This window comes from Diplotaxodon limnothrissa, linkage group LG13, assembly GCF_057381915.1.
Source record: "Diplotaxodon limnothrissa isolate DT_005_m linkage group LG13, D_limnothrissa_male_GT1.1, whole genome shotgun sequence".
In the NCBI taxonomy this organism is placed as follows: Eukaryota; Metazoa; Chordata; class Actinopteri; order Cichliformes; family Cichlidae; genus Diplotaxodon; species Diplotaxodon limnothrissa.
In genome coordinates this window covers 32,770,418-32,791,039 of record NC_140608.1, presented here as the reverse complement: position 1 = coordinate 32,791,039, position 20,622 = coordinate 32,770,418, and the positions used below count along the sequence as shown (strand labels likewise).

Sequence of the window (20,622 nt, the reverse complement as noted above, 5' to 3'; positions counted from 1 at the left end):
TGCTTGGGAATATTTTTAAGAGTCTTAATTGTTAAAAAGGTAAATTTAGGCTTAGAAGGAGTAATTGATTGGCATTTAGAAGGAAATCCAGGGGCATGAGAGAAATGCGGCTGGAGAGTGGGCAATCAGGTTGTGAACAGGTGAGCGTTTTCCTTTACCAATAACAGAAAAAATAAGGTGCGTTCACAGTCTGTAGATGAATTGTGTTTCAAACAAACTAGGTTCTAGGAATGACTTTGGACTGACAATTAAAGCAGGAACAGAGAACCGGGGTTAACAGACAAAAAAGTTATATTTTTTTACTGTAACAACCCTAAACAACCAAATGTCATGTTGCCATATCATTTTTTGATTGGTCGACATGGTGCATTTTTCCACCAACAGGAACGAGCTGTTTTTTGTTTGCTCATAAGCAGAGAGGTCTCGCTGCGCTGTCCTTAGACAGTAAACGTGACTATTGAGGGAAAAACACGCGTATATATTGTTTATCATGACTCTGGTTTTACGAGACCTATCAACACAATTTAAAACCTGGTATATGTCACCTTGTTGCTTTGTCTTTAAGAGGTCATGTGATTGGCTTACCACCACTACTTTATTCTTCCTCAGTCAAACAGCAGCACTCATGCGATCGTTTTGCCCCCTGAGCTCCAGGTGTTGTGCCAAAAAGCTGATCGTCTGTAAGAAAGTGATTGCAGCCCGCGGGAGCGCGCACAGCTGCTTAAAGCTGTAGCGCCCAGATTACTTACAGCTACTTACGTGCAACTGATAGAAGCGGTAAGCTGAACACAGCTTCAGCTGTCTGTTGAAAAATAGTAACGCCACCGCATTTTCTTGTTAGTAACGGTAACGGCGTTGCAACAATAGAAATAGTAATTAGTTAGATTACTCGTTACTGAAAAAAGTAACACCGTTACTTTTAACACTGTTACTTGTACTTGGTCTCCAGCCACGCCTGCAGCGTTACACATTCATATATCTTATTCAGTGATCTTTAAATACTTCATCTTAATCCAAAGTACTGTCAAGCAGAAAGAGAAAGCATATTTCTCCCATACTGGCCCCTCTTCATTGGTTCCCTGTTAAATCCAGAATAAACTTTAAAATCCTGCTCCTCACACACAAGGTCTTAATAATTAGGCCCCATCTTATCTTAATGCCCTTATAGTACCATATTACACCAATAGTGTGCGTCCTCTTAGATTGGCTATTTAAAAGTAGAAAGGGAGGCAGAGCCTTCAGCTTTGGGACCGCTCTTCTGTAGAACCAGTCTGGATTCATCCTCAACCAGTGGCAGCAGATGGCCACCCCTCCCTGAGCCTTTTTAGAATCACCAGTTAACCTGGTGGGAAGCTAGAATACCCAGAAAAAGGCTCCTCCTCCTCATAGAATTTCTACACCTTAGGTAAGCAGGATGTTTGAAGTCACACACAACACCCCTGTGCTGCTTCATCAGTAAGTTATCAACTAAAAGAAAACTTTTTTCCACCATTGTTTCCTTTAACAATGATCTATTTACTTACTTTTGAACGTGTAAATATAAGAGACTTAATAAAAGATCTGATTGTATAATCTGACAAATCTACAGAAGTTTGTGGGCAGTTTCTATGCTTGTGTCATCCTTTTTTCTTACTGAAATTGAAATGGTCAAGGTAGGAAGCCCTCTTGTAGTTTAATAGTTCTCCAGGTTTTCTGAAAGTCTTTCATTGTTTTTCTTTTCACACACTGTAAACAAATATGTGTGCTAACACCGTAAAGTGTGCGCCCTACCTGCCGGCTGTAAATCCCAGGTTGCAATGACAAGCCACATTAAGAAGAACCTGCTCAGCATGAACACATCACAAAAGTGGACAGGCAATTTCTTTTTTCCACCAGATAGCCAGCCAAGCTTGTTCTGCATCTCTGATTTTAATACACTCAACGAGCAGTTTAGCAACCAGGAAACTCAGCCCCAGGAGGGGGGTGAAAGGCGATGTGTGAAAAAAAGAGAGGTATCTTCTTGGACTGCTAAATTCATTTCTGCTTCTGAATGATCAACTAAGCTTGGAAACTTAAAAACAAAATGGGCATGTGTTGGAGGAGGGGGTGTTTTCTTTTTGGATAGTAATTAATTACAGGTTCAAGTAAATTATTACATATATCAATTCTGTCAGGAACCACTTCGTTCAATAGACCGTAAAATTGAAGTTTGAAGTGTTAAGGGGCTCTACAGGAACGTTATCACTAAAACTTTCAAATTTAGCCTATTTAGTGATCAATCAAGTTGTACCCTGGAGCAGAGGCAGTTCATTTCTTCAGCTCCATCCTGACTCACACAAACACAAAGCATGGACACCAGCTCATCACAAACTGCTCTTAAAACACACGCAGGCATTTGCAGGGCAGCTTTCACAGCATAGAACTTTACATTGCAGTACAGTCCAGCTCTACAGTACAGTTCACCAACAAACACAAGAATCTGTGCTCGATGAGCAATGCTTTGAATTAGGAAATAATCGATAATATGTCACTGACTATTGCTTATAGATTGGACAGAACTGGTCTCAGCATAATAATCGTAATCATCATCATTTTGATCTTGCTACAATGATTGTAGAGTATGTCTGAACATGTGTCTGTATGTGCCCTATCTTCTCCTTAGCAGGTGGGCTAACAGGAACAAACTATTATAGGAACATCACACATACAGCGATTATTAACATCTATATGTTTTCGACAGGCTGACGAGCTATCCTGCATCTGCCTCTCGCTGGCCTATCATCAACACTGTTGAAACAGTGTGAGATCATCTTGACAGAGAATGGAATAAAAAGCATCCAGCATCCAAAGGAGAGCTTTGGATTGTCCTTCGAGAAGCATGAAAAACGATTCCTGAAGACTTCCTAACATAAAGCAAGAAGACTTGACCGAGACAGTTCAAGCTTTGTTGAAAAACAAAGTTGTTCATGCTAATAACTGACTTTCAAGCTCATTAGAATTGTACATACTGTTTTTGTCTTGTATACTATATATCCATGTATAGTTGCACATGTTTCAATAAATGGCTTCATATGCATCTTATTTTCCAAGCAAAATTAGGGGTGGCTCGAGATTTTTGCACACTAGTAGTAAAAGTGGAAGTATGTCTAGGAGTTGGCAGTTTAAAGAGAAACAAAGATATACATCGCATTTTAATCGATCGATCAATTTATCGTTGCTTTTGGAGGATCCCGGCTGATAACAGCCTTTTTTGTTGAGGTCCCACAGAAAAAAATGGAGGGGGCACGAGGACATGCATCAAACTTCCATTTTACGGACAATTGAATAAATGATCTCCCTCTCTCTCTATCACACACACACACAAACACACAAACCCCCATGGGGGGGGGGGGGGACTGACTAAGATCACATAGACTCATAGTCATTCTATATATTGTGCATCTACATACGCCTGCTGTGATATACACACAAATTAAATAAAACATTAAACAGAAAGAAAAGAAAAAGAAAATCGGACGCTTCGTGGCAAATAATAATTTCTTTTTTTCCTACTGAACAAATATATTTATTGACAAATCAAATTATAAATCTTCACAAATCTATATTCGAAATGACAAGCTGGATATTGATATGAAAACATATTTTTCATGTTTAGCTGTTTCTATAAGAAACTGTCAAGCATTGGCTGTAAATGGCAATATTGGTCATATTTTTGATTTTAATAATCGCCTTTGAGAATTGTTTAATAAACAATCAATTTTTTATATTACATATTTTATATCTACTTTGGACATTTTGTTACAAAGTTGTTGCTTTTATAGTTTTTTTTTAAGAAAAATACCGTGGGAGGTTTTTCTTAAAATAGTAAATTTCATAAATTCAAATGCAAAAAAATGCAGCATACGGCTCTGTGTAACCAGGAGCTCATCAGCGTAACTTTGTGCTGAACATTGGGGGGGGGGGGGGGGGGGGGGGGGGCGAAGCTCTCTGTCTAAATAAATAAATAAATCTGAGTAAATTCCCGGATTATTAAACATGCAATCATTTTGCTGGTAATACCTGAAATGAGTAAAGAAAATCAACAGCCTATTTATGCAAGATAATTCATAATTTTAGGGGGGGGGGGGGGGGTATATTGGTTGGGTCTGATTATTGGGGGGGGGGGGGGGTGGAGCTCTGCAGGCGCTCCTTTATAAGTCAATTATTTCACTGCTCCCTGACCGCCCCACTATGCCTCATTCACATTCATGGAAGTGTGTTTCAACACAGCAGCAACCAACGAAACTGTCTGAATTATGCGTGACAAAAGGGGTATAAACAGATGAAAAGACGGGTTAAGTCAATCCATCAAAGCGACTCGTAATTGAGAGGAGAGCCCTCCAACCATATGGCCTCTGCAACACTGCCCTTTGTGCGCACTGAGCCGCCGGACGGTGAGGCAGGCGGACACGCTTGTCTCCATATCGCGCGACGGTGTAGAGCCGCCCCCGGGGAAAACTACGGGTAGGCGTTCTTTTTCCCATATTATGTTGAAGCACAGCAGGTCAGAAGGTGAGTTGGTGTTTAGATGAGTTTGGCATTTTCTCCCCCACAGTCCTCCTCAACGAGAAGCCTTTATCTCGAGTAACTTCGTTTAAACAGAAATGTTACACTTCAATAACGCTTGGTTCACCCCGGAAATCATGTTGAGCAACGCGAGATAATCTGCATATTTAAAAAATGCATTTTTATTAACATTTGTACAATTTGTACAATTTGTAGAGATGTCTGCTATTATGGTTCGTTTTTGTATTTCTAAAGGCACGTGAAGTGTTACAAAACATCAAACCCTATTTAAGCCATGTTTAATACAAGCAACCGCACTTGTTCTGTGCAGTTATCGTTTGAGGGCTGATATATCAAAAGGTTAAAAACAGTCTTCTCAAGCTTACAAACTGATTCACAGAAGCATTTCAACCGCTTTATAGCACAAAGTAGGCTGCATTAAATGTGCAGTGAAATCTTTCTGATTGTAACCACAGCGGCCAATCGACAGCAGTGTTAGATTTAAGTATCAGTGTTTGAATCTGAAGAGTCCACGCGTTTTCAGAGCCTGGGCCTGTTCAGCAAGGCTTTTGGCAAATCACAGCGGAGGCGTCTATTTTTGAATCGCACCGCTATGTAAATCCTCTAAAGGCTGTCTGTTACTATCGCGTTATTGGGCAACACGCGACTGTCTCTGTGTTATTTAGTCACCAACGTCAATCTCATCTTCATCATCCAAGCAACACTTGGTGGTCAGTCGATAGTCACCGGTCGATGCAGGTGATGGAGGTAATAAATGCAGCGGGTCTAGGGTGTCGGTGGTGTGGAATCTGGAAGAGATCTGGTGTTGCTCGGTTTGGCCCGGCCCAGAAATCGTCCCCTCACCCATACCTCCTGCCGCCGCCGCGGACTTCTCCAGCTCAGCCAGCTTGGAGAGCTTTTCAAAGGCCACAGCGCCGGCGGCCTTGGCGGACTCCACGTCCGCTTTCATCTCCTCCAAGTCCCGCTTAAGCTTAGCCCGGCGGTTCTGGAACCATGTGATGACCTGTGCGTTGGTCAGACCAAGCTGCTGAGCCATCTGGTCCCGGTCCGCTGGGCTCAAGTACTTCTGGTACAGAAAACGTTTCTCCAGCTCATATATTTGGTGGTTGGTAAAGGCCGTGCGGGATTTCCGCCGCTTTTTAGGGGTGTTTCTCTGACCGAATAGGGTTAGCCCGTCTCTGCCTGTAGAAATAAGATCATACAGAATGTAAAACTGGAATAAAACACACGTTTATAAGTCACTAAAAACAGTGTTACACAAAAGAAACCAATTATAAGTCACCAAAAACTCCAGTACGACATCACTGAAATGATTCCGAAATTCATTCATTCAGATTCATTCATTTAGTTAGCGTGCTTTGTCAAATTTCAATGAGCACATTAAAAAACATACAGCGGTTTTCGAATAGGAAAAAATAGCACAGGATCATTCTTTGTTTAGAAAACAGTAGTACTTACAATTAGGTACAAGAAATAACGCTGAAAGCTTTTTCTCCAAACATCTACGGATATTTTTCATATTTCAGAAAAATAAGCTGCTGCTGTTGCGGTTGTAACAGTGAGGATGTTCTCCTTACCTACAATAAGAGAGGAAGAAAACAGCCTTTTACCTTCAGCAGCCTGCAGGACGCTGACCTCCAGGCCTTCAAAGGTTTTGCTGGCCAGCTCCTCCAGCGCGCAGAGCGGGGAGGTTTGACTGAGCAGCACCCGGCTGGACACGCCGTGACAAGCCGAGGGCAACTTCTCTCCGCTGAGAAAGTAGCTCCTTTTCACAGACGGTTTGTTGAGAATGTCATCTATGCTGAAAGGCGTCAGCGGTTTGTTGGTGTTGACCGGTGGTTGAAGCTGATCCAGCGGACTGCGACTACTGCCCTCAAGAACAGCTGGACGTTTAGAGTCTCCCTTAGAGGTCATGACGGCTCAGCAGCTGACTGAAAATGTCAAAGTTTGGACAAGAATGAAGGAAAACGAGCCACGGCAAGGATCACAGGTGTAACCTCATATCGCCCACTGCCTAAACACTTCTGACTCCCAGACTCCCACCGTCTCTCTGAAGCACTTTTTCGGAGTGACGTACAATATGAATATATATAAGACTGGCACTCACTCGGTGAACAGCGATGCACCAAGAGCTGGACCGACTAACTAACATGTTATTGCGGAAGGCCATCAATTACTCACTTCACCCCTCCCCTTATCTCTCTCTCTCTTTCTGCGTGCGTGAGCGCGCGTGCTGGGGGGGAGCTCTGAGACAGAGCAAACAGCGAAGAACAGTCCAATTACAAATCAGAGTAGGCTCTGTTTACACTTTATCTGTAAAACGACATCATTTGTCACCAAACGAGCAAATGTGTTTATCAGCACGATATCATCGTCATTTGCGTACACGGTGTAAGTAGCACAGAATTACTCTTCAGGCCAGTTACAGTCAGAAACAGACAATAAGCAAATTAGAAAATGAGAATGCGTGCTGAACTGTACAGACAGAGCCATGCACGAGCGTGACAGCGCGTTACAAGGCTAGTGGCGGAGCAGAGCAGGCCCTACCACACCTCCAGCCTCGCCACCCCCGCGGTAAGACGAGCGCTCTGCCAAAATCAGCGTCAGGCTCCCCGGACCACAGCCCGAGACAGGAACACATGGACAAACTGACAGGGAGGACACCGAGCACATATTTTTTTATGCCAATTAATCCTAAATAAAATCCAGTCAGGAAGATTATAAAATCATTTGTAGAGATGATTTCTTCTAAAACATTCTGCTATCAAGGCAGCAGTTTTCTGACGGTAAAGTTTTGGTTTTAGTTGTGTAGAAATACGCACGTTATCATGGGTTTTTATTTTGTTTCCATATTTTCAAATATTTGTATTACATTATACACAATATGAAACTTCCAAAAGAGAAATAATTCGAAGTTGAACAATTAGTTCATCGATTTACTCGAGCGTTTTTATTTAGTCATTTATTTTTATATTTTATAGAGTTGGTCACACAAAGTTAAAAGGTATGTGCCTTTTTCACATCATGCTGTGAGCACGTTATTTTTTTTACATGAGATGATTTGCAGAAAAGCAGATAGAGACAAAATACTGTTAATCTGACTATCGTCAGGTTTTACATACACACTCAAAAAAATAATTCATTGGATGAACTTAATTTCATCTTGCCACCTATATTCCATCTAAACAAATCATGTTAAATCAATCCATCTTGATTGTGTTGTTTCAACACTAAATATGTTTGTAAGTGTAACATAATTTAAACATTAACATTCAGTTACTAGTTCATGTAACAAGACTGACTTTTGATGTGCCAAAGTGTTTAAACAATATAACATGAATTTAAATTAATTTAATTAGACTAACTTGGTACAAACATGTTAACTGAATAAAAATCAAATTAAAATATTTGTTTGTTTCACCAATGTTAATCTTGTTGAATGAACAAATGTAATTTATGTCTGTAGTACTTACACCAATCATGTTTCAGTTAGTGTTTGTATTGCTTATGTAAACATTACTTTTAATTAAATTAATGAAACATACATAAATGATAACTTGCAAAACCATCTTTTATTTTGCTTGAACATTCTTAAAACAGTTGGCAGGATCCCAGTTCAGCCTAGCTTTCTCCCCTTTAACCATCTCATACCAAGACCACAGAACTTCCAGATCAAGACATGCTGACTGAAAGAAAAAATACAATAAAATAACCCTAACCCTAATAATAAAAATGAAATAAGTCTGTTGAATAGTTTGCAAACAAAAAATATTATCCCCAAAGCAACTTTCGTAAAATGTAGTAAAATATGCATTGCAAACAACAATATGAATTTTAACACAATTTAAAGCTCAGACATAACATTCAACATTACTATAATATTACAACATTACTATGTTGCTTGCATACATTAGTCCTCCATTTAATCAGGCTGTATCCATTAATAGTGACTTTATGCTATTTAACGTGTGGAGAAAACATTCAATTTTGAGCATAACTGCTCCACTCAAACAATTTGTGAAAACCAGTGTGCATTTGCCTTTGTAACAATTGCCATCTGGCAAAAATCAGTGTTTACACTTAAACTGTATAAGACTTTAAGTTATGGACGAACAATCTTTGTGTAATAGCCACAGAGCAAACCACATAGTTTATATGAACATTTTATAACTTACAATTTTAAACTTTAAAACAGTAAACACATATTTGCATTGCAGAAACCTTGAAAAAAAAATATCTGGCTTGCATGAGTCCGTTTCAAGCTCATTCACCCCATTAGCTTGTTTTTTAGGAACTGTGCCTTGGATGACAACCTCTGTCCATCCAGCTTCATGATAATCTTTTGCAAGACTTCAAAAGTGCATTTGAGCTCCGGTGGGTAGCTTAGGTTCAGACAGTATATCAGTCCAAATAACAGAGCACAAGCAATTGCAATGCTCCTCAAACCAGTGAGAACCTCCACGCCTTCAATCAGGACACCGATGTTCTCTGGGTCATCTCCAGGCTCCGCACCCTCCTGATGTATGACATACACTCCCATCACAGTTTGTTCCATGGCTTCAGTGTTGGCCTCAGTGTTCTGTGACGTAAAATATAATAATACATTTGTTTGAGTCTACATATGAAAAAAAAAAGAAAAAGGAATTCAGCAATCAGCGTGAATATGCTGATATATTTACTAAATTCTATGTCTCTGGTTTCACACCTCAGAAATTTGACATGAAACAAAACAAGGACCAATTGCAATATCTTTTATTCACACGTGGTGTCACATTTTACCATTTCATATATTGAAATTACCCATAACTCCTGGAGCAAATTACATAACACAGAACAACTTGTGAATATAACTGACCGTATATTCCTTCACAAGTTTCTCATGGTCTTCATTCAGGTAGACACACAAGGACTTCAGGATGCATGCTCGTCTTGTATGTATTGTGTCATCCTAAGAAAAAAGGGAATCCATAATGACAATATTTAACTTTTAGGCAGCAGTTTGAAAAAGGAATACTTAGTTTGGAAGAGTCCAAAAGGCCACATGGTAAATAGACTGGTTCTTATATAGCGTTTTTCTACTCAGAGCACTCAAAGCTGCCTTTATACAACAATTCATTCACCCAATCACTTTTTCTAAACTGTTTAAATGGCCTGTATTTATATAGCGCTTTACTAGTCCCTAAGGACCCCAAAGCGCTTTACATATCCAGTCATCCACCCATTCACACACACATTCACACACTGGTGATGGTAAGCTACATTGTAGCCACAGCCACCCTGGGGCGCACTGACAGAGGTCGAGGCTGTCGAACACTGGCGCCACCGGGTTTAGTGCTTACTGTCTAACATTCATACACATTCACACTCCGATGAATGCATCGGTGAGCAACTTGGGGTTAGTATCTTACCCAAGGATATTTGGCATGCACACTGGAGGAGCTTGGGACCAACCCGCCAAGCTTCTGATTAGTAGCTGACCTGCTCTACCACCTGAGCTACAGCCACCTCAAAACATCTGTCTAAACCAAATCAGACACAAAATGAGGCAACACTAATGTTTTTTTTGGGGTTTTTTTCCCCATTTTGATCAAAATTAACCATACGATTTTATCAATTACTTATTAATATAAGACTGATGCTTATATAATTTGTATAAAATATGAAAACCTCTTAGCACTTTTGCCTACCATATGTATAGATATCTTTGCTCATAAAATTGCCAGATTATGGGCATAAAAAGTTCTTAAGCACAGATCTAACCCACCTTGGAGATGGCCACCATGATGTGTCTCATTTTTCTGCCAGCCACCCCACCTTTGCCTCGAAAGAGCTCCATCATGCGTGGAGTGTACAAGTCTAGCTCATAAAAGAATCTAGATAGCAGCGGTACTGTCGATATGCGCAGGAATTCCTTGTCAATCTGAAAAACATGAACAATGCACTTATAATATGCACCAGAGGAAGGACATACCAGGAATTATTAGCTGTTTTATCACTATGTTATGTCAATATTAGTGAAGCAAGAAATAACTGGTCAACCATAAACACACTCTAAAAGTTAGACATATAGGACATGCACCTCTTTCTCGGTGAACAGAGCTGGCCATCTGCTTTTAAAATCTGCAATAAAGGGCTGTCCTTGAATAACTTCTTGCCTTCTGTACGAAAAAGTCTTCTGCATTTTCATTGTCACTATATTGTCATTGTTTCTCTTCTGAACCTCTGAAAGCAGTGCAATTCTCTCTTTTTCCAGGCTGTCAGTGGTTTCTCCTTTTGGATACTGCGGACAGTAATTGACTTCTGCTCTTCTAGGCTTTTTCACATTCAATGCTGCCTTACTTTTGTCTTGGGCCTTGTTCTTTAGTGAATTTACCAACACCTCAGCACAGCCCAGGCCTCTCAGTTTGGTCCGGACATTGGCCATTTTATACTTGAGGCTAATTTTCCAACCATAACAGCCATTAAAGGATCCCTGCTCCCTCAGACAAGGATGCTGTTTGACAAGGGCTTCTGCAACTTCATTCAGGTCATTGTCAGTTGGATAGACTTTAAATTTTATTATTTCTTCAGCCAGCCTTTCTAAAAGGTGGGATTTCAGTTTTGGTGAGGGGGTCAAATGAGTTCCACCAGCAATGAACTCAGCATTGGCCTTTTCAAGTTGCAGTTCAGCCTCATAGCTGAAACGAGGGACTGTGAAGACACTTGGCCACACTGACAGTCTTGTAGACGGTGATGAACCTGACGATGAAACGGGCCTTGTATTGTCTGTGTCTGAAGAGCTTGAAAAGGAATGTGTTGGACTTCGCACTGGTTGACATGTCACTCCATCTTCTGTAAAACTTTGCAACTGCACACTATCCAAGTATACAACCTTTAAAGTTGCTTTATCATTAATTTCAGAGATCGCAGTCAGATTTACAAAATCATTTCCGAAATCAGGATCTTGATATTGAAGACGAAAATCCTGTTGCACTCCAAAATTTGTCTTTATTTCCTGACACAATTCCTCAATGGAGTCTGATATCCCAGCTGGTAAAATTAGTTTCCTGGCATCATCTTCTCCGAGAATGATCCTCAGTCTTATGGGCTGGGGCATCATGCTGACCTGGACAAATATCAAATATTTAAAAAATAAATAAAGATGTACTCATTGACTATTGTGCGAGTGTGTGTAACAAATTCTAATGTCAACGATAATTTGATGATGTCACCTTGGCCTCGAGGAATTTTTTTACTGGAGAAGTGAATAGTGCATTTTCCAGATTTGTCTTGCATTCTTCTAATTAATGACAATTCTTGCATAAGATGCTTAAAAGAAATCTACTCTCAATAAATTAAGTAGCAATTGGTCTGCAAAGTATGATGTATTATTTACTGTGCCAGGTGATATAGGGGGAAAATACTTACAAACATCACTCCTGTTTACCCTGCAAGTTAGTGTGTCTCTTCAGAGTAACCAGACGCAGGCCTCCCACTGAATAGGCAGCTAACGGGTAGTCATCGAGTAGTTCCCCATGCTCAATCAGAGACACCTCTCTCGCATGTGACATGTCAAGCTCAAAAGCTCTGAAGTGCTCTCGATACCAAGCAGAGAACTTTTTTACAAAAAAGTATATTCTGCCATGCAAAATAAAAATCTGCAGAATTTCTGCAAACTCTGGCAAACCAAATATTTGCCCATGAACAACTATCATTCCTGTGCTGTAGTTCATGCCATTGTATGACACGCTTTTTGTAATATGGACATCAGTTTCATCTGGTAATCTTTGCTTTATAGCTACTGCGATATCACTTTTCAGAACATCAATTGGTACTGATGAGCCAACATTTACCATTAAAGGTGTCTTATGGTCAGAAGAGTGCAAGTCAGAGGCAATCACGAGCTGATGTTTTTTGGCAAGTGTAACAGGTATGTTCTTAAAACAGTTTGTATGGCGAGCAATTTGTTTAAAAAAACTATGTTTCGCCTCAAATCTCATTGTCCATTTGTGGACAAGAGGCCCAAAATGCCGAATCAGAGCAGGGTAGTGCTCCAAATAATGATGTTTAGGGAGAAGACTGTTGTTTGGAAAAAGTTCTTGGTATCTCTGGCGATGTTCACTGATTTTACACTCAAGGTAGGAAATCGACTCATCAGACTGGACAGGGGCTACAACAAGCTCCACAATGTCCTTCAGATCCAAAACAATATGCCATGCAGGTTCATCCTCTGGAACAAGTGGACCAATAATTAGAGGCAACAAACGAAGCAGAGACCAATTTTCATGTGCATTTCCACCAATATTTTTTTTTAATGAGAAAGTCTGGGGAATTGCATGAGGCCGGTTGGTTTTATCTGCCCATTTATACTCAAAATTTTGGATCAAGTTGTTAAGTTTTTCTAAGGTGAAATACTTTTTAGAGATTAAAAAAGAAAAACAATGCGCAAGCTCCACTGGTATTATGCCCTCTAGCAGATCATGTGCTACATCTGGAGGGTAGCCTGCAGTGACATGAAAATGGCTCAGATTCTTACTCAAAATACAATCTCGCTTAACTCCACAACAAGCACTTGCTGTTTCTTGTGCACGCTTCAAATGGAATTCATGAAGTTTGGGTGTTCTATGCTCAAAATCACCAGCAGTCACTGACTTTATTTCAGATTTTTTAGCTGTACAGAATCTGCATATGTATTCAGCAGAAAAACTTTCCACAAAACCTGCCAGCCCATGGGCTCCTAGGTTGTCAGCTATGACGCAGCTCACAGTTCCTTTAATACACTCGTTCAACTGACTGATGAACACACCATGTTGCTCCAAAGTTACCAGATCTCTCAAAAGTGGATCAAAGACTTTTTCAAACCCAAATGTCCTCAAATCTTCACTCTTGCAAAGGATTGCCAAATAAATGGATGAAAGGGCTGAATGAGAACCAGGTGGTAAATTGCCCAAGACCCAATATACACCACAAAGCTTGTGCTTTTTCCGTGAGGTCCCAAGAGGATTACAAACCTCAAAATCATCAATATAAAGGTTAATAGAAATTCTCAACTTCTCACCATCTAGAAAGCTATTTCTTTTATAATGCTCCCCATCTCGAAAAGATCTGTAAACCCTCTGATCACCATTCAGATTCTCTCTATTTTCTTGAGCTATTTGTTCTTCAATCACTCTATCCAGCAATTTATTGTGACTCAATATTTCCTGCAATAACTGTAATAAAGGGATGTACTGAAATGACTTCCTTTGGTCTATCGATAAAAAATACTCAACAGGCTCTACAACCCTAAAATTTTGTATGTAGTATAGTTTTCTTTTATAAGGAGTGGCAAGAGGGCCACACTTTCCCAATATTTTAGCCACAGGGTTAGAAACACATACAGAATTTGCAAGCTCTTCAATAACAGCCTGACTAATATGGAGGTTATGGCTCTTAGAAATTTCTGTAATTGTACGTTTTGTCAGAGGTACACTAGCTGAACTCAACAGAAAAACTAACTCCTCTAAGAACTCATCTAATCCTTTTGCTGGAACATGAAATATGTGTTCCAATTTCAACAATATTACTGCTAATTTCCGTTCAATTAGTTCGGGCTGATTTTCAACAGCACTATTATCACATTCTGTCACTGACTCACTTTCAAATTCACCATAGGATACATCTTCAGAACAGCTAGCCCTTACATTATCAGAGGACTCTATCACTTGAACTGGGTCCACACGTGTAACTACACTGGCTTTAAAATCTTTAAGTGTGTGTGGATGATGCTTCCTCTTTTTGTGTGTATAAAATGTATTGTAAATATTTGTCTTGAAAGGGCAACCAAGAAACACACAACTAACTGTCTCGTTACTTCGCAGATGTGTTCCAATATGGACAAAAAAATCTCTCTCAGAGAAGACGTCACTGCAGTCACATAACTCACATTTAAAAGTTACTGAACTTGAAGCTGTCTGTGTAAACTGAGATGAATGAGCTTTATAGACATGAGTGTTCAGTCCACTCCAAGTCTTAAATGTGCACGGACAATTAACATATATGCACAGATAATGTTGACCTATTCCGTAATGATGATGTAGTTTATAATGTTGAAGTAATTTGTACCTGCTGCTCTCTCTGGTAACACAATGCTTGCACTGCCACATACACGTCACTGATAAAAAATGAAATATGCATTAGAAAACGTCAAGGAGATTAAACTTCTGCATCATCCAAAAAAAATAAATAACATAATAATAATAATAATAAGGCAAACATGAACTTACCATGTATTGTTGAGGAGGTGCATAAGAATCTCAGAGCATGGGAATGTGGCTTTATTTTGTGATGTATTTCTGGGGAGAGAAATTAATTAAAACAAAGTTATTACTCTGACAAATTTGTGTTAATATCTACATACTGTGAAATGTGAAGACTGTTACGGTGCGTACACACCGAACGCGATAGACGCGACCAGAGCTTCAGGTTTACATGTAAAGTCAATGGAGGAGCACGATGAAGCGCGACTGGGGGTCCAGCTAAACTTCGGAAGCAGATTTGCATTGAGAAAACGCTTTTCTGCCTACTTCACACGACTGACGCCTTTGAAGCGCGAAGTAAAATACGCACTAAAGTTTGTGTGGTGCATTTTGTGCATTCGCGCTTATCACGTCTACCGCTCGAGTTGGTAAAATCTGCGGGACAGCAGCTTCTCAAACTCGGCAAGGGACAGAAGGTGGTACTGCTGAAAGCAGCCGTCATCCAGACGGAGCTTCTGGAGCAAGTGGTGAAACTCACCAAACTGCTCACGCTTGTGGAAGACCTGATGGACCCAGGTACAGTGAGGACGTCCTTTAGGCACTGCTCTGCTCTCCACAGCAAATAGAGAAGGGAGACTCTTTCTTCAAACGCTAGATTGACAGCTGCCATTTTAATAACATACCGTCTGGCACTACTTCCTCCCAGATCTCTTCTTCATACGCGTGAAAATTGCATATAAAGCTCGACCAGTTCATGCTGGACGCGCTTCGAGGTGCAAATGTGCACGAGATCAGCTAGGGGCATCTATCGCGTTCGGTGTGAACGCACCGTTAGTCAGCCTAATGCAGAGCACCAGAGAAACTATAACCCAAACAATTATCCACCTAAATCATTCTGAATTCAAAAATTAAGTGAATATATTACAAAAAAAGAAAATGCACATGCAATTATTGTGACAGATTTTATCTTACTCCTTGTTATTAACTCCCCTAAACGCTGGTTTAGTTGAATTAAACCTTTCATCAATCCAGTTAATGCGGTTGCCCGCGACTAAACTCCACTGACAAAAACAGGAATTTTAGATAGAGCATCATAAAACACTCATAAAATCACCAAAACCATGTCGGTCAGTCTTACCACTACTACCAACAATCACCAACTCCGGTTAAGCAGAAAGTAACCCTTCATTCATGGAGCTATATGCGAAGACGTTACGGCTCTACGCGGCTTTCCCGCTCTTCAAAGTTAGCTAACTCCAGAGAAGAAAAACAGTCCTACCAATGCAGATAACCATGAAACACACCTCATTCAAAGTCGACAGAAACAAAAACAAAAAAACGAACTCACCAAAATAACCTCATCAGTTTTTGCTCTGTTGCAACAATTAGCGACTCCGGTTAAGTTTTTAAAAAAAACATTAAATTCACCGACTTACATTTGAAAAATGTTTGGGTCTACAACCTCCCTGCTATATATAAATCTCCACACTACACAGGTAAAAAATTTTAACTAATAGTATTTATCTCTCACTCCACTAACCTAAATAAATATATCAAGAAATATTACTTACCTCACTATCAGGTATGCCAAAGAAGTAACTCCACGTGCGCTCGTTAACTTCTCAACGGACCTTTCCGCATCCGGTGGGCGTGGAGCATGCGCAATACATGACGCTATCAGAGCCTTTGGTTTGATGGACCTCATTCTCATTGGATTGCCATGAACGAATTTAACTCATCAAAGTTTTCTTTGATTTATATTCAACAAAAAAGAATGAATCATTTAATGAGCATAAAAATGATTTCTTCATGTGATGTAAACATATTACTACTTTGTTAATCAAACACATGCCCTAGTTGATTTTTTTGAGTGCAGTTACTGTCCCTCTATTTAGAAAGGCAGAGGCATCACGGTGTGATTATTTTACATGTAGTTTTTTTGTTTTGTTTTTTCATGTGTAATAATGTTCAACATTGCTATCAATACATTTTTCAAAAAATGCCTCTCTGTGCAAAATGGGTTCAAAAACATAAACAGCTGTGGGATCCTGTTAGTCTGTGATTGAAACAGCCCAGCGCTGCTATCGATGCAGGGAAAACCAACCCTGCAGGGAGACCTACCTCAGCTCCTGTGCAGGTGAAGCCAAAGGGAAGATTTGCTTCACCATATTTTCTAGTCTTTAGCTTAGAATGAAGTTGGTTTGGAAACATATTCAGCGACGCTTCATCTCCTGCTTTGCGTGTCTGTGGGCGCCTGTGCCAGCAGGGTCCAAGCGTTTTGTTTTTTCTTCCCCCCCTTTTCATACCGCGCCCCCCTGCAATGGCTCTGCGTCCCCCTTTGGGGGCGGGCCCCACACTTTGGGAAGGTCTGCATTAAGCTATCAGTTCCAACATTAACGATATACTTCACAGTTTTCAGTATTCCGCAATGTAAAACCTGGCGTGTTAGCTCAGATTGCCTTGAATTATTTGAGTTAATAAAATCAAACAGTTTAAGTGGATTTATTATTGTTAACTGAGTGACAGTGACTGAAGTACTCATAATTTAAAAACAAACAAACCAAAACCCCCCGAAGTAAAGAGTATTGAACTTGCGTACGTTATTTTATTAATATGAATTGAGCCAAATGAACTTGAATGCATCTTTACACAGTTTTTGTCATGATCCTGGGTCCTTTTGACCCAGCGTTTTGTGTTTTTCTCTTCACGATTTTGGTTCTGCTCTTCCTCTGATTAGTGTTTACCCTGTTCCCCCCGTGTGTTCCTGTATCTAGTCCGCGTTTCTTAGTTTGTGTCCTTTCATGTGTAAGTTCCTGTTTTATTGTGAAGGTCTGCGTCTTATGTGAGTGTTTTCAGTTTGCCTCCCTAGTCTCGTCATGTTAATCACTCCCAGCTGTGTTTCCCACCTGTGTGTGTAATCTCCCTGTGTTCTCTGAGTGTATTTAACCTGGCTGGCCCTTAAAAATGCATCCTTTTAAGGCCCTAGTGTACAAAAATGTACACGCCCCAAAAAGTGCTATAAAAACTTTATATATTCATATTTTTTTTCACTTTAAATTGGTCAGTCTTTTAAAACTACTTCTCCCTGAAATATTCATATGAAGTTTTAATTATATTTTCGTTGTTTTAACCCTTTAAATCCCAGTTTTATTACATGAGTGCCCTGTTTTTTTAGCCCCAAAAAACAAAAAAACTAAATATTTTCCAAAAAAAACATTTGAGGTAATATTTGATTGTTATTATAATTAGGCCTTTAGATGGACCAAAGATTGGCACCAACAGTCATTTCGATCGCCTTTTATTTTTTTTTGCAGGAGCGCATTTCATAAAATGCACACACTATCGGTCCTAATCGACCACGCCCAAAAAAGTGCTATAAAAAATTTATATATTAATATTTTATTCCACTTTAAATTAGGCAATCTTTTAGACCTACTTCTCCTTGAAATATTCATGTCAAGTTTTAATTACATTTCGCGGATTTTAACCCTTTATATCCCGGTTTCGTCACATGAGCGTACTGCTTTTTTTGCCCCAAAAAACATAAAACTTGAATATTTTCCAAAAAAAACATTTGAGGTAATATTCAATTGTTATTATAATTAGGCCTTTAGATGGACTAAAGATTGGCACCAACATTCATTTCGATCGCCTTTTTTTTTTTTTCAGGACCAGAAAATGGTCTCCAGGCGGCAAATGCTCCTCCTCTAGGCCGAAATAAGTGCATCGTCCCGGGGTAAGTCGCGACGATCACCGGGGCACGATCACCGGGGACCCCTTTTTCCAGCACACACATCCGATACCACGTGACAACAAATACGTCATTTCCTGTTGACTAAAAAAAAAATGCACCCTCTCACGGTCCTAGGGGCCGAAAATGGTCCCGCCAGATCAGCGGGCGAAGCCGCTGCTGCACGCCGGAAATGAGGCTTCATTTCCCGCAGGTCTGTTTAAGCAGCCCGCTGTTTTCCAGCCCGGGGTCAAATGTGGAGCAAGGGCACCACCCGGTGGACAAATAAAAAAATTACAACTCTAAGGCCCGTCCTGCAAAACGAAACGGAAACATAAGTAATCACCAAGACATTAACGGTAATAATTCTGCAGTGAAAAATAGCGTTTATAATGGAAGTCAATGGGGCCGTAAACGGCCCCTAGGGCTCTAAGAGGATGTGTATTGTTAGCTTAGCCACTGAAGCTAATTTAAGGAAGTCAGACTTGAATTTTGAAATGAAATTATGCCAAACTTTTTTTTAGAGAATTTGGCTATATTCTATTCAACACAGTGCAAATGGCTTGTAACTGAAAAACTACAATGTACAAAAATGGTCCCAGGGCCAGCAGGGGGTTAAGTTGTATTTTCTGTCTTAGTAATTGCTGGTTCGTCTGTGTTGTTTTCCCTCGGTCTCCCTGCGTCTCTCCGTATGTATTTCCCCGGACCTCCCTGCATCTTTTCTGGTTTGTTTTGTTAGTTTTACCCAGTTTAGGTTTTCCTGTTTCACCTTCACCCACGCCATTGCTGTTTGTATTTTCTTTTGTTAAATAAATACTCATCTGCACCAGAGCTGCCGCATTTTGGGTCCTTTCTCCAATTCCACACGTCTGCCAGCGCGGTCGTGACAGTTTTATTCTCTTTATTTGCTTCCATTAAGATTCATCACAACATTTCAGTTGTGACAACCCTAAACTTAGTTGTGTCCTGCTTAATTAAGGAAACTGATTGTCTTAAATAGTTTAAGCTGCAGCAACACAACACAAGCAAACTTGTCTGAAACAACTTAAATTTCCTTATTCAGCTGAATCTCTAATATTGACGGACACTTGACTGCGTGGCCCTTTTTTTTTCAAAAGGTATTCAAAACTTTTCATCTTTGCTACACTAACCTGTATTTCATAGTTCACCTCAAAAAATACAAATAAAAACTCCCCATGTTCAATGAAAGACTCTGGAAAACCTTTGTTTTCAGCAAAATATCACTTTTTTTTTTTAATCTGAGCTGGCATAAGTGAAAGCTCTTCACTCTGTGAAGTGAAGCCTCTGATCAAAACTAATCAGGGGGGGGGGGGGATCAATAATAACCCACGTGGCTCTATAAAACACAAAAGTTCTGCTATCAAACCAGTCTGCTGAAACTGTATAAGCAACTTCTTTTGTAGTCCCCTCTCAGGGGCATCTTTAAGAGCACCAGAAGTACAAGTAATACGAGTTTTTATTCAAAACACACACACACACACACACACACACACACACACACACACACACACACACACACACATTGATCCTCAAATATGATGGACACGACATGTGTTTCACAGGAAACTCCTGCAGGTACCTGAGCAACTGCTCCCTTCTGTGTTGCTTCTCATTTGTCCTGGAAAGTAAATAAATATTCAGCAAATGCATTATCACAAAAGAACACACTGTAAGCTAAGAATGAAGAGGTAAAGTTTCTGCTTTCTTAAAAAGTCATAATGAAGATAACAATTTTTTTTTAAACCCCATTTGACAGCTGTAAGGCTGAAACTGCCTTCTGAACTGGTTCCAGTGCAAACAATAATCATCTAAATGGACCCCCCCCCCCCCCCAAAAAAAACAAACAAACAAACAAACAAACAAACAAACAATTAAATTAAAAACTAGTTCATGTCTTAAATAATCAGGCCCCATCTTATCTTAATGACCTTGTAGTACCATATCACCCTATTAGAGCACTTCGCTCTCGCTGCAGGCCTACTTGTTGTTCCTAGAGTATTTAAAAGTAGAATGGGAGGCAGAGCCTTCAGTTTTCAGGCCCCTCTTCTGTGGAACCAGCTTCCAGTTTGGATTCAGGAGACAGACACTATCTCTACTTTCAAGATTAGG

At 40.0% G+C, this 20,622-nt stretch overlaps 2 protein-coding genes across 2 annotated transcripts; both read right to left on the bottom strand.

Annotated features, from left to right (window-relative positions):
- Window positions 1–5,206: 5,206 nt before the first annotated feature.
- lbx1a (ladybird homeobox 1a) lies at window positions 5,207–6,459 on the bottom strand. The gene is made up of 2 exons (XM_085369024.1): window positions 6,156–6,459; window positions 5,207–5,727 (listed from the first exon to the last, which is right to left on the bottom strand). The coding sequence occupies exons 1-2, from the start codon at window positions 6,457–6,459 to the stop codon at window positions 5,207–5,209; spliced, it is 825 nt and encodes a 274-aa protein (XP_085225150.1).
- Window positions 6,460–8,783: 2,324 nt separating this feature from the next.
- LOC146620554 (uncharacterized) lies at window positions 8,784–15,112 on the bottom strand. Its single transcript, XM_085368971.1, has 6 exons — window positions 14,790–15,112; window positions 14,629–14,677; window positions 10,625–11,650; window positions 10,310–10,465; window positions 9,401–9,493; window positions 8,784–9,124 (listed from the first exon to the last, which is right to left on the bottom strand). Exons 1-6 carry the CDS (start codon window positions 14,810–14,812, stop codon window positions 8,813–8,815), a joined length of 1,659 nt encoding a protein of 552 aa, XP_085225097.1. The 5' UTR covers window positions 14,813–15,112; the 3' UTR covers window positions 8,784–8,812.
- Between the last annotated feature and the right edge of the window lie 5,510 nt (window positions 15,113–20,622).